The 17,808-nt window shown below is 45.0% G+C and overlaps 1 protein-coding gene across 2 annotated transcripts in view; it reads right to left on the reverse strand.

Annotated features, from left to right (window-relative positions):
• Positions 1-1,277, reverse strand: part of TDRD3 (tudor domain containing 3) — a 105,637-nt gene extending 104,360 nt beyond the window's left edge. Inside the window, exon 1 of one of the 2 annotated variants that reach the window (XM_086771791.1) lies at positions 812-1,277. In XM_086771791.1, the coding sequence (XP_086627917.1) occupies positions 812-852 (41 nt within the window). In that variant the 5' untranslated portion in view covers positions 853-1,277. The remainder of the gene's footprint in view (positions 1-811) is intronic. The other variant, XM_086771792.1, reaches the window with a different exon arrangement.
• Between the last annotated feature and the right edge of the window lie 16,531 nt (positions 1,278-17,808).

The following is a 17,808-nucleotide window of genomic DNA, read 5'->3' on the forward strand; positions in this document are numbered from 1 at the left end:
GGTTGACTAATAAGCAAATTACTCTGATCAATTTAAAAAAAAAATCAATTTCCGTCAGCAGTGCCAAAACACCTCTAGGCTAGCAAATGAGATGCAGAGTTTGCACTAAGTATTTTAAAAGCACAACTCATTGGAACACTTGGTTCCAAAACATACGTGGTGTGCCCAACGACTAGGATTGACTAGAAAATGTGAATACCTGGGTTCAAGCCTCACGTGTGTATTTACTCTACTTTAACGCCACTTTTTCCATCTTATCTTTCTTCCTGAAAGGGTGCACGGCGCGATATAAAACGATAAAACTATCGGCAGGCGCCAGGCCTCCTGCCGTCGCCGACACCGAGCCGGGGCAGGCCTAGGGGAAAGGCAGGCCTCTGTGGCGGCAAGCAGGCCGCGGCGCGGCCTCCGCCGGCCCCCGCAGACCCCCGGCGGGCGGCTGGCCCCGAGGTGGGGAGGCCGGGGGGGAGCCCCTCTCCGCTGGGCCACCAAGAGGAGGCGAGAGCTGCTCCCTGCAACGAGCACAAGCCGCTCCGGCGGCAGGCCCCGAGCCCACCGTGGGGGCTGGCACCTCCTTCCACACCGCGACTGGCTCCGAGACGGAGCTCGGGCGGGGACGTCCCCTCACCGTCGAACACTTCAAACACAGGAGAACCCCCCGCCCCCGCCCCCTGCCCAGCCCCACACCGCTGCTCGGAGTTACTCGCGAGGAGGTACGTGCCCCAGGGGCCGGCGGGCAGGCTGCGGCGAGGCTCAGGCCTGGCCCCGGCGGCAGAGCAGGCCGCGGTGCAGCCGGGGACGCCCCGCCACTTACCAGCCCGACTCGGAGAGCGCCGCCCTCGTCCTGTCGGCCATGGCGCCTCCTGCCGCCGCTCACCCACTGAACTTGGGGCCGGGCCGGCGCGGGTCCGCCGGGCGCTGCGGAAAGCCGCGGCGCTCGAAGCAGGGACGCGGGACCCGCTCGTTCCTTCGGCCCTCTCCGGGCGCTCGGCCCGGCCAGCTCTCCGGCGGGGGGAGGGAGGGGAAGGGATGGGAGGAAGGGGCGGAGGCGGCGCAGGCAGAAACGAACAAAGCCTGCGACCGGCTGCTGCGGGGATGCGGCGAGGGAGGGCGTCTCGCTGCCTGCCTGGAAGCCGCTGCTGCCATGGCGGAGAAGGGAAGGAGTGAGGGCAGAGGAGGAGGAGGAGGCGCAGCGAGGCAGGGAGGCTGCAGAGAGCAGGCCCTGCGTGCTGCCTGGCGCCGGGGCCGCCCCGAGGGCCGAGGGCAGCCGTGTGATGGGCCTCTGCCGCCCGGGAGCCTCGGCGAGGGCCGGCGGCCTGCCTCCTTGTCGTAGCGGGAAAAGTTTATTTTAAACGCATTTCGTCTGTAAATAATATTGTTGCTAATAACGTTGTGTAGGAAAAGTGTCTTCTCCGTTCCCTCAAAATGGGTATTGTGGATGAGGAGGGATTTTTAGCCTTTAGAATGACAAGATGTAAAGGGCTGTTCCTGTGTTTCTTTAATTTTTTTTTTTAATACTTTGCTCTAATATGCTGGGCGCTGATATGAAGATTTATTTTCCGATCTGCCTTTTTAATGGGAATTAAATACCACTGTTTTGTTACTGCTTTTGCACGCGCCTGATTACCTCAAGCGCCAGTGACAGACCAGCGGCAGTGCTGTCCTCGCATTTCCTCTGTGCTCCAGTGTCCAGAGAAACTGCCAGAAGGTGAACATGAGTGGGTCAGAAGTTAAGAACATCACTACCTGAGCCTTGGCGCTCAGAATTTTTGCCTGCAGGTGAGGGCGGCTACCTTCCAGAAGACACTGATGATTCGCATGAGTCAGTCACGTGCAGCTATTTCACGTGCAGATCGGTGCCAAATATTATTTTTAATGCTCCGAGGCGTCAAAACCTAGCTACCTGCTATGTTTGTCTATTAAGTGTTTTACACACAACAAACTGTTATTTCTGCTGTGCTGCTTTTTTTTTTTTACTATGAGCTGCTCATTCATTGTATAATTTTTGTATCTATAGATTATATAGTCTAGGACAAAGGTTCTGTTACTAGTGTGTATGGTGTCCTGTATGGCTGCTGTTTTTCAAGAAGGTACATTTCCTTTTTTTAAATCGATAACTATAAAAAGCTTGACACAGAAGAAGGGAACAAAACCTATATTGATGAGGTTAATCTGAGCAATGTCTAACATTACACATATCCTTGAAGCTTTTCTGATACGGAGTCTTAACAGAAAGAATGTGCTATAGCCTTAAAATAATACATTTCCACTTAAAATAGAAGACTGATGTATATGATCTCTGCCAGTAAAATCTCAAATCAATGAGTATCGCCCTCAGGGAACTTTTAATCCTCCTGCTGGTCATTAAAAAAAAAAAAAAAACTAGCAGAGGGAGCATTATTAACTAGGAAAGTGCAACCACATATTTTTGATCCGAGTTCATAGAGAGCAATCACCAGAGCCATCTACACAAAGTTCAGTAAACTGAGCCAACCCAGCCAGCCGTTTAGCTCATGGATTGAATAACCGTATCACTTGTTTGGATTTTCAAAGGTTGTGTGGTCTCATATCATGACAAGACTCCAGATGAATATGAGCTTCCAAAGGAATAATGTCAAAAAGATCTAGTGTGACCCTTGAAACAGACCTACTGTATGTCTGTACCAAAGAGGCTCTTAAATTAGTGCTGAGGAATACCGTAAAGTGGAAGAGCCATGCTGAAATAATAGTGGCCGAGGCACACTCCTATTGCACACTTAACAACTGTAGCAGCTGCTGACACGGAAAAGCACCCACAGATAGGTGGAACTGTAGTGCCAGTTCAGACACTTAAGCAAAAGAAATGGGAATAAAAGCACCTTGTATTTGGAGTCTGACCTGGCTGCACATTAGATTATCAAGAAAAGGTTGTAAACGTTACTGTAACTCAAAAAGAGGTACCCACAGAGCCAATTAGTAAGGGATGGAATATGACCTAGGAGAAGATAATGAGAATTACAGACTTTATGCATTACCGCATGTTAGTTTAAGACATAGAAGCTTTTGCTCACTTAAATCTGCTTTGAAATCACCAGGCAATTATACCAGCAATTTACGCCAGCATATGGCTAGCTGTTGCACCTCGTGGCACAAAACATCATTTATAAAAAAAATGTAGTACCTAGCGCTGTCCTTCTTAAAGGTCTGCAAGGCATCTGTTCTAACAAATTCATTATATCCAAGGTGAGACAGATATATATATATACACACACACATCCTTTTGTACATAGGAAACATGTACATCCATTAGCACATGTTTCTCTGCTCACGGAGGGCACTGCCTGATCTTTGCTGTTAGCTGTGCTGCAATGAGGTAAATAATTAGCTTCCCTGTAAAACGGAAGGTGATACAATGCTTGACAGGCAGTCAGAAAACCACAAATTAGAGGGATAAGACCCTCTATATAAACTGTTCATGATAAAACTTTGTTAGAACAGATCTCCGTATCCGTCACCTTTAGAATAAACAACATTGCTGAAGCTGATTGGCATCAGAGTAGCTGGGGCTGTACAGGGACTGAACCTAGACTCCAGCACACCTGTAAGGGGCTCTGTGCCTCCATAGCTTTCTCTGAAAAATGCATGTTACTCAAGATGAATCAGTGCATCACTGCTCACAAAATTCACATGGACGCTGTTTGTCCAAACCATAATCTAGTTTGGTAGACTTCACAGAAGTTGAGAGGCTCATCCCAGTTTCTCTTTCTAAGCATCTGTTTCAAAGTGTTAGCCATGAAAAAGTGTGAGGTTTAAAAAACGAGGTCTGTGAGGAACAACTAACACTGCTAAGTTTCATATGTGGCTTCAGGATAATTTGTGATACAAAATCACTTTTTGTAGTACCTTTGAAAGATGTCAATACTGGCAAAAAAAAAAAAGTAATTTTTAGTCATTGTGATGGTTTGCACAAATGCATCACCATGCATGACTAGTTGTCAGTCCTATTTAAAAATGCTACATGTGTAAATCAGATATGTTAAATTTTAAGAAATGCCTCAAGCAGTTACTGTACAAATGGCACAGAGAAGTGTCATGGAGCCACGAGGGCTGGCAGCCTCTCAAGGGAAGGCAAGCCAGGAGTGAGGCACAGCAACACAGCAAGCAGGAGCAGTAACCTCCCCGTAAGGAGCCAGAATGTGGAGCGGCAAGTCCAGGTCAGGATCAGGGCCAGAGATGGTGGCCAAGGTCAAACATAGCCCGGAAATCACTCAGTGCAGCTACCAGGATGAGACAGATCCAAGCGCAGCCAGAAAGCCAGGTCAGGATAGAGGAGGTACAAGCCTGAGAGGACGTAGCTGTGACACGGCTGCGGTGTAGCCCAGGCAAGGGCTAGCACTATAGCCACAGCTTAAAAGTAGCTCCCATGAGAAAGAAGAGGCAGGGCCATGCTTTTACCTTCTTCGCAACAGCTCTTACTGGCAACAAAACTGCCCATGAACTCGGCCAGCTGAACTCCTTGACTCAGCTAACTAGACTCGCAGAAGGAGGATGTGCTCCAGGCCCTGAGAACAAGACAGTTCTGCTGCTCTATTAATGTGTGAACAGGTCTGATTAGCAACATACTCATTTATCCACAATTTGTCTCTGAAGATGGATTTCTCAGTGTTTTAAGCAGAAACAGGCTTAATAGTAACAGCATTCTGGATCATCCAAAACCAGGGCATGAGACTTAACTGCTTACTCTAGTAGATCTTTTACAAAAGATTTCAGCTTTCAAGGAAAACTGGAGAATATCTGTATTGATCTTCTCCTTCAAAAAAAAAAAAGTATCTAGTACTTTATATCTTAAGTTTTAGATCTATTAAATTTACCTTCTAAATATTATATATGTTCAAGGCATGACATGACTATTTAAAAAGGCAGAGGGGGTAAATGGGGAAGAATTGCTTAATATGTCATCTTAAGCATGCTAACTGCAACTATGCCACGGTGTCCCATAATGTAATGTAAGACCAAGGTAAGTAGTAAGGACCCTCTGTGCTGTGCTCTGCTTCTAAACCATATTTAATTGTGCAGTACAATGTGTTTTTCTATTACATTCTGATTATTAACCAACAAAGCTTAAAGTATTACTACTTAATGATGTATGACTATCGCTTTGCTTGCATATCCTGTATTTATCTGCCTTATTTATTAGAAACACAAGAGGCTAAAAGCAGAAATTTAATTTACGCAGCAACTGTCTCCTGTTGTTTATTTTAGCAAGGAATAACTAGATCCTGTGATTCCTTCACAAAATCCACAATGTGTACACCGTGTCACCCAGTGACTCAGGAAGACAGCCCCTGCTCTGGAGTACCATGTAATGATACGCATGTAAAAATGTGCCTAAAATGCAGTTCTTCTTCACTGCTGCCCATGGGACCTGGGACAACTTAATCTATGACAACACAGTGCTCCATAATTGTAAGTACCTAAAGTGTTTGGTCTACTTGAGCACCTCCGTTGGGGCACTGGTGAGGCAGAGAACAAACAGAACTAGCACACAGGACAAGACAACAAAAGCCAGGTTTCTCAGCAGCCCTACCAGTTCCCACCAGTGGCTTGATTGATCCTTGTTGCCTTGATGTCCTGCCATCTCCAGCCTCGATCATCTTGGTTCAGCAGCAGGCTCACAGAACTGGGGAGCTGAAACTCTTGACTGCACCTGCCAGAAATGGGCAAGAGCAGAAACTCATAACACTTGTGAGTTATGGCATCATGCACTCCTATGTGGTCCTCCACGGGTACAAGAATGCTGCTTTGGTCTCAATTTTTATTTTATCTTCTGTAGAACATGCTTTATTCATTAGATTACCTGGAGGTAACAGATCCTCTTACTGAATGCGACAGCGGGCAATTCTTACCCTGGATCTGTAGCTGAAAGTAACCGGGCACTGAAGGTAAAGGGCTTTCACTTCTGGTCACTGTATTTACAATCATAGAATCATAGAATGGTTAGGGTTGGAAGGGACCTTCAAAGGTCATCTAGTCCAACCCCCCTGCAAGGAGCAGGGACATCCCCGACTAGATCAGGTTGCTCAGAGACTCATCCAGCCTGGCCTTGAACATTTCCAGAGATGGGGCCTCCACCACCTCTCTGGGCAACCTGTTCCAGTGTTCTACAACTCGCATCGTAAAAAATTTTTTCCTAATTTCTAATCTAAATCTACCCCCCTCTATTTTAAAACCATTACCTCTCGTCCTATCGCAACAGGCCCTACTAAACAGCCTTTCCCCATCTTTCTTGTAGGTCCCCTTGAGGTAGTGGAAGACCGCTATCAGGTCTCCCCAGAGCCTCCTCTTCTGCAGGCTGAACAGCCCCAACTCTCTCAGCCTGTCCTCATAAGAGAGGTGCTCCAGCCCTTTTATTGTCTTCGTGGCCCTCCTCTGGACCTTCTCCAACTGGTCCATGTCCTTTTTGTGCTGGGGGCTCCAGAACTGGACACAGTACTCCAGGTGGGGTCTCACCAGGGCACAGTAGAGGGGGAGAATCACCTCCCTCGACCTGCTGGCAACACTCCTCTTGATGCAGCCCAGGATGCGGTTGGCCTTCTGGGCCGCAAGGGCGCATTGCCTGCTCATGTTAAGCTTCTCGTCCACCAGCACTCCCAGGTCCTTCTCCTCAGGGCTGCTCTCAATCCATTCTCTTCCCAGCCTGTATTTGTGCCTGGGATTGCCATGACCCAGGTGCAGGACCTTGCACTTGGCCTGGTTGAACTTCATGGCGTTTGCACAGGCCCACCTCTCCAGCCTGTCAAGGTCCCTCTGGATGGCATCCCTCCCTTCCAGCGTGTCAACGGCACCACACAACTTGGTGTCGTCGGCGAACTTGCTGAGGGTGCACTCTATCCCACTGTCCATGTCGCCGACAAAGATGTTGAACAGGGCCGGGCCCAGCACGGACCCCTGAGGGACGCCATTCGTGACCGGTCTCCACATGGACACTGAGCCGTTGACCACCACTCTCTGAATGCAGCCATGCAGCCAACTCCTTATCCACCAAGTGGTCCGCCCATCAAACCCATGTCTCTCTAGTTTAGAGAGAAGGATGTCGTGCGGGACAGTGTCAAAAGCTTTGCACAAGTCCAGGTAGATGATGTCATTTGGTCGTCCCTTGTCCACCGATGCCGTCACCCCGTCATAGAAGGCCACCAAATTGGTCAGGCACGATCTGCCCTTGGTGAAGCCATGTTGGCTGTCACCAGCCACCTCCTTGCTCTCCATGTGCCTTAGCATGGTTTCCAGGAGAATCTGCTCCATGACCTTGCCAGGCACAGAGGTGAGGCTGACCGGCCTGTAGTTACCCGGGTCTTCCTTATTCCCCTTTTTAAAAATTGGGGTTATGTTCCCTCTCTTCCAGTCATCGGGGACCTCACCAGACCGCCACGACTTCTCAAATACGATAGCCAGTGGCTTGGCAACTTCATCCGCCAGTTCCCTCAGGACCTGCGGATGGATCTCATCAGGTCCCATGGACTTGTGCACCTTTAGGTTCCTCAGATGATCCCGAACCTGCTCTTCGAGTACAATGGGCAGTTCTTCATCCTCACAGTCCCTGCTTGCACCTTCTACACCTTGGGCGGTGGGACAGGAACTCTTGTCGGTGAAGGCTGAGGCAAAAAAGTCATTGAGAACCTCAGCCTTCTCCATGTCCTGGGTAACCAGGACACCAGTTCCCTTCTGGAGGGGGCCTACATTTACCCTGGACTTTCTTTTGTCCCCTACGTACCTATAAAAGCTCTTCTTGTTACATTTTATATCCCTGGCCAGATTCAGTTCTGCCAGGGCTTTGGCCTTCCTTACCTTATCCCTGGCCACTCGCGCAGCCTCTTTGTAGTCCTCCCAGGCTACCTGTCCCCACTTCCACCCTCTATAGGCTTCCTTTTTCACTTGCAGTTGGTCCAGGAGCTCCTTGCTCATCCACGCCGGCCTCCTGGCCTTTTTGCCCGACTTGTTTTTCATCAGGATGCACCTCTGCTGAGCTTGGAGGAGGTGCTCCTTGAATATGGACCAACTTTCCTGGGCCCCTCTTCCCTCCAAGGCCGCCTCCCATGGCACTTGGCCCATCAGGTCCCTGAAGAGGCCGAAGTCCGCCTTCCTGAAGTCTAGGGCAGAGAGCTTGCCATGTAGTTTCCTTGCTGCCCCGTGGATCTTGAACTCCACCATGTCATGGTCGCTGCAGCCAAGGCTGTCCTTTAGTTTCACATCCTCCACCAGTCCCTCCCTGTTGGTGAGCACAAGGTCGAGCATGGCACCCCTCCTTGTCATCTCCTCTATCGCCTGCAGGAGGAAGTTGTCATCCACGCATTCCAGGAACCTCCTGGACTGCCTGTGCCCTGCCGTGTTGTCTCTCCAACAGATGTCAGGGTGGTTGAAGTCCCCCATGAGGACCAGGGCCTGTGACCATGAGGCTGCTCCTATCTGCCTATAGAGCACTTCATCTGCTCTATCCTCCTGGCCAGGCGGCCTGTAACAGACCCCTACCGTGACGTCCCCTGTCCGTCCCCATCCTCTAATCTTGACCCATAAGCTCTCTGTCAGCTCCTCTTCCATCCCCAGGCGGAGCTCCACACACTCCAGCCGGTTGCTGATGTAGAGAGCGACACCCCCTCCTCGTCTCCCCTTCCTGTCTTATCTAAAAAGCCTATACCCCTCCATGTTGACGCTCCAGTCGTATGTGTCATCGCACCACGTCTCCATGATGCCAATGAGGTCGTAGCCCTGCTCGTGTGCAAGCATCTCCAGCTCTTCCTGTTTATTCCCCATGCCGCGTGCATTGGTATAGACACACTTCAGCTGGGCCCCTGACAAAGCCGACTTTATTTATTTATTTATTTATTTATCTATTTATTTATTTATTTATTTATTTTTTCTAAGAGTGTGCTGGGGTTTCAACAAAAATGGCTATATCTTTGTGTCCTGTGATGGGCCAGGTCCTGATCTGATTTGGCTACAGTCAGAAGGATCAGCTTTACTGCATGTATGATTGCACTTTAAGAAAAATGCTGTGATTTTCTCTGTTTTATCTGAAGGTGCAGGTCAGAAGTCCGCGCTTGGTCTTCCTCCTTATCCTTCTTCTATCATAAACTTCTGTAAATTGTAGACAAAGAGCAAAGAAGGCTGGTTACTACAGGTGTTTCACACTGAGGAGGTGTTTGCTGAGGGTGAGAGACCAAGCCTGACCTGTTACGTCTCCAGGCAATCAAGTGGTTGTCATCTGTTATGGCAACTGGAGAAGGAACTGACTTTTCACAGAGTAGAGAGAAGAAGGGAAAATTACAGAAGAAATGTTTTTTTAATGGGGAAGAGGAAAGAAATAGGCTTGGAAAAGAGCAGGTTGAAGGAAAGAGGCAAACAGAAGGCATATTTGGAAAGCTGGTAATTGTAAAGAATTATGGAGTCTTGAACATAATACCACCACATATAGCCACAGACTGTAGTTAAGGTGGTGTTGCAGGGAGAGATAACTTCCACTAAGGCCAAGGCTAGCATTTTTGTTGCCCTAATTGATTTAGTCATCTGACTGTCTGCATTTGGAACCCTTCGGTTTGAACACGCTCCCCGCTTTCTCCTGCAGATGACTAAGTGGATGGCAGGCCACAGTGATCCTGAAGATATAGTCCACACTGGCATTACGTCAGTCACAAAGACAGCCTCACTGCTGCCAAGAGAGCGGTTGTCAGGATAAGGCCATTTATATACAGCATGATGATGCTATTGCCCGGTCTACGCGTGGCTGCTTATCAAAATGTGGACAGTTCAGATCTGAAAGCACGGATGAACCACTGCAATGATCACTAGGGTACGATGGATCACAGACTACAGCAGAATGTAATCTTGTATAATTATGATGCTGGCAAGCCCCCTCGAGGGCCAGCAGAAGGGCTTGTGTTTGTCAGTGATTCTGGCACAGCTCTACCTACGGTCCTCTGGACACTGAATTGGGAAGTAGCCAGGGAGCAGAGGATCAAACGACATATGGCTTTGCAGACTTTCACTGGGCTGCAGTAAACATCACAGCCCTGAACAGCTGTGCCTTGTCTCTAACAAGATTACTTTTAAGAGACTGATACTTTCTGAACTGGATGGAAATCTGGAAATAAGCACACTGCTGTCAGGGCTCTGAGTGCACCAAGGGGCTCTGCAGCCTCTTCCCCCCTTCTTGGGGTTTGGCTGCCCATGCTCCAGTCTCGCTCTGATATGATGCAGCTGTATCCTTGGATCAGTCTGCTGCATGGAGCTGTGCGAGAAGGAGCTATGGGAAACCTCTTGCAGGCCTCCTGCCCTTTCCTTGGGAACTGCGTTGAAGCTCAGGCCTCCATCCTTGAGACTTGTCTGAGGTATGCCCGTACCTGGCCATGTGCCTTGCTGATCCTGAATCACTGATTTGACTTGCTGGCTTGACCTTGCGCCTGTTTCATCACTGCAGACATGTCTAGTAATCTTGAATACTGGCTGACCCTGCTCACCAGGACAATACCTGCCCAGGTACTGTGCGGTTGTGCCCACCTGGGTGGGATCATTCCCCTACCTGCCTTGCCTACGTTGCCTTACTGTTGCCCTCAGCTCCTGGCTTCCTTCCCGTGTGAGGCCCGTGCTTGCTGCTTCATGAGAGCTCCTACCCCAGAGCTAGGAGTGTGGTCTGTTACGTCAAGAACTTAGTGTCTCACTAGCTGTGCAAGACAGCAACAGTGCCCTGAAATAGAAGGAGAGCAGGTAGGGAATGCCTGGTGCTCTCTGCAGACTTCTGCTTCCCTCATGCTTCCCCTGCCTTTCAAGTTGAATTCGTTGTAGTTTGTCTCAATGAAATTAAGGTGGACACTACTGCTCATGAACAGTCGCATGGTGAAATCAGGGCGTGTATGTGGCACAGACAAGTTGGGGAAAGTACTTGGAGGGTCTTCCCAGACGTGCTAAAGGCCTTATGGAATAGGTGTTGTGCAAGAGTGCTAGGTAGCTCTCAGGGTGACATAAAATACCTGCAGTGTGGGCATGGATGGAACACCATCCTGTCCAGCCCCACAAATCTCCCTGTTAAAGCTAAACCCGTTCCTCTAGGGTAGGTCAGCAACACTGCAAGCACTGCAGATGATGGAAGCCTGTAGGTCAGCCCATCAGAGCAATACAGGCATAGACACCATCATGCTGCATAGTACACAAACAGAATATGACCTTAACTATAAACTACAGATTAGACTGGAGAGCACAGCTGTGCAACACAACAGTGACTACCTATTATGCAGCAATATATATGGCTGTGTAGTAACCCTGTATATTGGTTTTGCTATTAATACTATTAAAAGCCATAAAGTTTTAATTTTGTATATCCTCAATACCAGAAGACGTCATCTCTACATGAGCAGTTTGGGGCATAAATTATCCAGCAGTCTGTGTCAGCACTTGACTTAATTGTAAGGTGAGATAAAAAGACCAAATAAATAAATACTGCTTTCTCATGGAAATCTGAAAAAAAAAATATTTTCAGATCATAAAAGATTAATTCAGTGGTTTTCCTCAAGTGCTATTGTATGTTTGTGCTTGAGGAAAAGCAAGTTATTGGAAATCTATGCTAGGCTCCAGCTAAGCAGTTGACTTTCTGTCCATGATTGAATACACACTAAACAAGCAAGAATGTTTCTGTGTTATTTCCTGGCTGTGAAAATTTACTGTGTCATGCATCTTTCCTATTCAGATGTGGAAGCTTTTGCCTACCACTATTTTTCCCCTGGAGTCTGCAGGCCCAAAGCAGTGCAGTTTGGAAAAATAACTACAATTCCTAAGAACTTTCAAGAAGCAGCAAAATCAACACTTCTAACAATCGAATGCAATAACTGGGCATGCTGTTTGCTGACCTTCACTTATGAATGATTCAGTTCTTTCTCTTCTGATTCTTCTTTTATGTATGTATCTTTTCTGTCTCTGTTGATTTGAGTTATTCTGTCCTCACTGCTCCTTGTTTCCTGCCTGTTAGCAAAACCAGAAACAAAAGGAATGTGAAAGAATTGTCATATCTTCATAGTAGGTTCTTAATCTTCTTTCAGTAGAGAATTGGGCCCTATATTCTGAAGAACTGCAGAATTATGAAAGGAATTATAGAATTGCAGAATCATCCCTAAAGCAGTCTTACATATTCTAAGTTACTAAAAGCAAAATATTCTTTTTCCAATTATATGTTTCAGCTAGCTTCTAGGTTAAATTCTGCTGTTCTCAAAGATGAAGAATGAAAAGAAACAGAAACGCTAGAGCCCTGAGCAACTTCTCATTACTTGCAAGTAGACACTTTGAACTTCCCTGGCTTAGATATTTATCCTGAGTGCCTAAGATATTTCAGATGGAGTCCATACAACAACGGGGCAAAAGAGCAAAGGGAAGAGCTTCAGAGACTGAAAAAGCTGTATAGCCCCAAATCTGCAAGTGGGCTCCTGTTGCCACAATTGTTTTAAAAGCTGTAACTCTCTTAATTCAGTACAAAAGCATAAGCTCACTTTTTCCACACCCCACAAAGAATCCTGATTCAGTTCAGAAGCAAATGCACCTGCTAACTCAGCAACTACTGTATGCGGAATTCAAGAGTTGACAGCCTGGGGACACAAATATGCTCCAGAAAGCACAGTGCTATCTGGCAAATTAGTGAACCATTGAGAGCTGGCACTCACTAGGAAAAATGAGCAAAAGGAGAAAAAAAGAGAAATGAGAGATCAGAAGGAAAAAAGTTATAGAGGAAGACAATAAAAAATTGAGAGAATAAGGAAAAGCTGGCAACAAGTGGGCCACAGCCTAGAGGAACAATTTGGGCTACCTGTGTCAGACCAGTGAAATAAGATGCAGTGAATGAAAATAATTTCTTATCATGAAACAATAATATGTCAAATAATGCTGCTAGTAAGCAAAGCAAAGTAGACACAACATATAAATGTACAGAGAGATCATTAAGGACTCCCTTTTTTCTTGTCATACAAACTGCCTTTTGGCACAGGGGGTGAATACAGATTTTATAAGTTTGTATTTTTCCCCTCATCTGGCCCCAAAATCAGAAATAATCATTACTCTTTTCTGCCCTCTATAAAATTCACTGAGGCATTCTTTTAATTACGTTTATGTATGCTTGTGCTTGTGGGGCTGCCATGTGAACCAGGTGCCTGACAGAAAAAAAGGAAAGTTGAAGAGAAGATGATGCTGAGGTTTTTACTTTAAAGTGAACGTCTTTTCTGATCTGATTCACATTACAATCCTGCACCACTTGTGGTGGCATAGGGGCAGAAATTAATTAAGTCAGCACCGATGCTGGAGACAGTATATCATCAGATCATTGCCTCTCTGGAAGGAAACAAACTCATTATTTGTGGAGCAGTGTAGCTGCAAATTAGAGGTGTGAGGAGAACACGTAACTGAGGGGCGCATGAAAGGCAAATGTGAGAGGTACAGGAAATGTGTGTGTGGGGAAAGCATATGGAAAACAACAGGGGGGTGAGAAGAGGGATAAAACGTGGGTAGCAACACTTTGACCAACTCGCTGACCATTTTTATAGAGCCTAATTAAAACTTTCAAGCTTTGTTGGGTTTGTCTATTTTCAGATTTTGTGCAATTACTGCTGTAAGTGTCAGGCTTACATCAGCAGATACACTAGTGTGGGCTAACACACTTTTACTGCTAAAAATTAAGCAGTTGTTTCCCATGAAACCAGAAAAAAAGCAAAGCAGCAGAGCAGAATTTACCAGCAGTTTGTTATCTATGTCAGTGCTTGCAACCACATTTGCTTAGCCCTATAAACAGGGTGGCCTGCTGTTAACAAATATTGCCCGAAGCAAAACACTAAACAATCTAAAAGAGCCTTTTATACCTATTTTACATATTTATTTCCAAACATTTCCTAACAGCTCCAGTTAATGCATTAAGGTGCCCAATCCTTACTGGCTGCACAAATCAGTCTTTCACACGAGCAGTATTACCATGGTTACGTTGTTAGAGTGGCTTAACCTGGTAGGTGGCTTAGAAAAATGCCTAGTGTTGAAACAATCCTAGCACACAATCTATACTTTTCCATCAAAAGAATTAGTATATCGCATGCTCTGTTGTCCAGATTGTGGCAGAGTGAGTTTTTTTTTTTGTTTGTAGGGGTTTCTTCCTGGGTAAAAATGCTGTTCTCGTAATTTGACCTCTTATCAACTGCAAAATTTCTAACGATCTATTTTCTAAAAAAACTAATTTCCTCTACTTACAGTTTTGTAGATCTAAAAATCTCAGTAAAGTCAACAACCAAGAAAAAAAAAAAAAGCCTTCCATAAACCACAAAAAGCCAATGTAAGGTTTATATTTATAACTGCATTTAAGGTTGGACTTCAAATCTGGAAAGATCCCATACCAGCTGGAGGCTGGCCAGCTTTTACTTGTTTGAGAGGACTTTTTGGAAGATGCAAAGCTCTGTATTATTATTTTCTAACTGACGGTTTCAAAGCTAAGATCCTGAAGCTGTGCAGATAGATTCAGCTGTAAACAATTGTGGTTCACAATACCAGAACTACTCCTTCACAGAAGGCAAATATTTGGCTGCCAGGTATCCAGAACCAGTCACTCACATACAAATAGCAGGACTATTTGCAATGTGCCTTTGTGAGAAGACAAAGAATCAGAAGAATATAGAAATAAAAGTGAAACCATAATGGACAGATCAAACTATGGTGTTAGAGGTTGGTATTGCTAGCAGTTTTTTGGATGGAAGCTACCAGCCACTGTAAATCACAAACTAATACAAAGCCTTAATACCTCAGCTGGTATTATTTTAGCTTTAATTCTAAAGATATTATAATTATTATATGTGTTACAAGCAAAAACCTTTTATTGTTCCCTCCTGCTTATTGGCATACAATGGTAAAGAGCAAAGAGGGAATTTTCATTCTTAACACTCTCACACTGCTTGCCAAGATGCAATTTCTTATCTGAATATGCAGCAATGTAGTAGCTTAAATATAAATACTTAAGGTATAAAACCACCCTGGAGTGCGTAGAAGTTTCATAGGTGTTTTGTAGATTCGTACCATTGCCCCATATATTTTCTGTTTGACCTCTGAAAAAAACTGATGTATTTCTCAGCTTGCGTGCAGCTCTCCTTTCTCTTCTGCTGATTTCACTGCTGCATCCATGAAGCTCCAGTCCTCTGGTCTTTATGCCGTACCTCTCAAGTTTAGAGACCCTGAAGCCTTGCTTAGAAGTGACTCAAATAACTTTTTGGAGTGGAGGAGAAAGCTGAAAAGCTTTCAATATTTAAATAGAAACAAACATTTCAAGTGTAGTGTAAAGGCTTCAGATCTCTTAACCTTATTCATCAATTAACATATCTGCAACAGATGGGTTTTGATCCATATTTTCAGAGAACAGTAATGCTGCTGATACAGCATTTCCAGTTCAGTCACAGGAATACCGAAGCGGTTGTCAGAAGAGAATTTAAAAAGTACTCAGCTGACAGGATGTTTCTTCAGGGAACCATTGATCACATTCTCAAATTGCAACAGAACCAGAGATAGTCTTCATTTTAATTTCAGTATCAGGAATGCCTTAAGTGACGATCACAGCTAACCCATTTTAATGACAGCCCTGAATGTTTAGAAACTCCGTCTATTCAATATACTTCTGTGAAGAGAAACAAGAACAGATGGATACTTCCTTAACACCTGCTGCTGTGGGAGTCTTTTGAAACACTTGCAAGTAAGAAATTATTACTGCTATAAAATGTCTCTCAGTTTTATTTGTTTAGAGGATTTCTATAGAACACACATACAATTTATTTTAGGTTTGTCAAGTTAGGTTGTGCTTTTGGAAAGCTGAGAAGTATCACTTACTGAAGGAAAGCTTATTTCTATGCCTCATAAAAAAGGTTTTGGGATATTAAATTGAAGATTTACTGCACTCTGTTGTGTAAGGAGGCTGAGGGATGTGCATAGTATGCTACTACAGAAGTGATGGAATAGCTTCAGGGATGATGAGCCCAGTCCTACAAAGCGGAAGGAGTCCCAGTGAAGAAGAGAGGGCTTTCTAGAGGAAATCACAGAAAATTGAAGCCTAATGCTTTTCTGACTAGGAACATCGCAGAAAGATGAAGTGCAGCGATTTTAGCTCATAATTATCTTAATAGCTTTCCTTGGGTGATTTAAATATTTCTACTTCCACATGTAGCCAAAAGAAGACAGACAAATTATTTCCTATCTTTGGAACGCTCTTCTCTGTTCTCTTCTGAAGTTATATGCATCGGGTCTGTTTGGGTTTTGTTTGGTTTTTAGAAGTAAGGTATTTCTTCCAGTCCAGACAGCCATTGAGGATTAACCATGTAGCACATGACTCCGGTTCTACTTTATAGATCCACAGAGTTAAGAACTGAAAAAAACTATGCAGACAATTTATGAAGAGAGGCCTAAAAGAACTGAGTTTGTTTAGCCTTGAGAAGGCTGAGGGGAGTTGTTGTCTACAAATGCCTGTTGGGGGGTGTCAGGAAGATCAAGCTGGACTCCCCTTGAGGATGCACAGTGAAAGCATGAGATGGAGTGAGCACAAATGGCTACAAATGAAATTCTGATTAAATATTCAGGGAAAAAAAAATACTTCTATTGAGGGTAGGCAGCCACAGGTTGCCCAGGGAGGCTGAGGAATCTCCACCCTTAGAAATACTCAAAACTTGACTGGACAACCTGAGCAACCTGCCAGACCTATTCTGAATTGTGAATTGGACCAAGTTCTTTCCAGGGAGTATGGTAAACTAGCATCCATTTCAGTTCTTCACAGTAGACCAGTTTTAGTTCTTCATACTAGACCCTGATGTAATTTCCAGCAATGCAGTAGTAGCTGCTGCATAAAACATTGAGGTTCTCCCCACAGCAGGTGGAGAGCAGATGGTTGAGAGGAAAAGGAATCACGGGCAAAACCAATTTCTGAATTAGGAGCCTTCTTTTTTTTTGCTTTCATTGCCACTAAAAATTGTTCAAAAAAAGTTATGTTCTTGACACAAATACAAGATGTGCCAAAGCTAAATGTTATTGAGCTTGCTTATCAGACATGATAAGCTGTGCAATATATATAATACAGCTAACAACTTAATTTGTACCTGTTGGGTTCAAACAAATCATCTTATTATCTTTACTTAACATTCTTCTACACTCAGTTAAACTAATCCAGTGAAATACACATACCTAAGAATTAGGCCTTTGATATGATCAGTAAATTAAATTAACTTGACTCAAGGAAGAAAAAGATAAGAAAATGCCTGTCCTTATGAGAAAGGTCACCAAAAAAAAAAGAATGGGAAGAGTGCACACTTTAAAATTCTAGAATATAAACACATAATGGCCAGAGGGATAAGGCCATTTTCTGCATTTTCTGTAAGTTTCTGTCTTTCTGACAGAAATCTTTTTACTTGACATTTTACCGTATTCCAGATTGCGGTCACCTTCTGGTTATATATTTTGACTTGATAGACCTAAAATGCTGCACTTGTGTTGCAGAAACCAAATATACTGTATTTGAGAAAAAGAAAAAATCAGAAATAAACATGCTAAATGGATTAAACTACAGCTACATTGGCCAGTGTGTTGTAAATATACACATATTCCTCCTTATTTTCCTTTCTAGTTTGAGGCTCACATCGAAGTCACGTCCCTACATTGACAGGAGAAAAAGACTTTGGAAATCAATACTTAAAACATTGGGCATAAAAGAGGATTAAACCATGAATGTATGGTTGAGTTGCTCAGCTGAGGCTGTGCATAGGAAGAAGTGTCTTGCACTGCGGTGGCAGCCTGGGA

The sequence above is a fragment of the Chlamydotis macqueenii genome, chromosome 1 (genome assembly GCF_036417535.1).
Source record: "Chlamydotis macqueenii isolate bChlMac1 chromosome 1, bChlMac1.mat, whole genome shotgun sequence".
Classification (NCBI taxonomy): Eukaryota; Metazoa; Chordata; class Aves; order Otidiformes; family Otididae; genus Chlamydotis; species Chlamydotis macqueenii.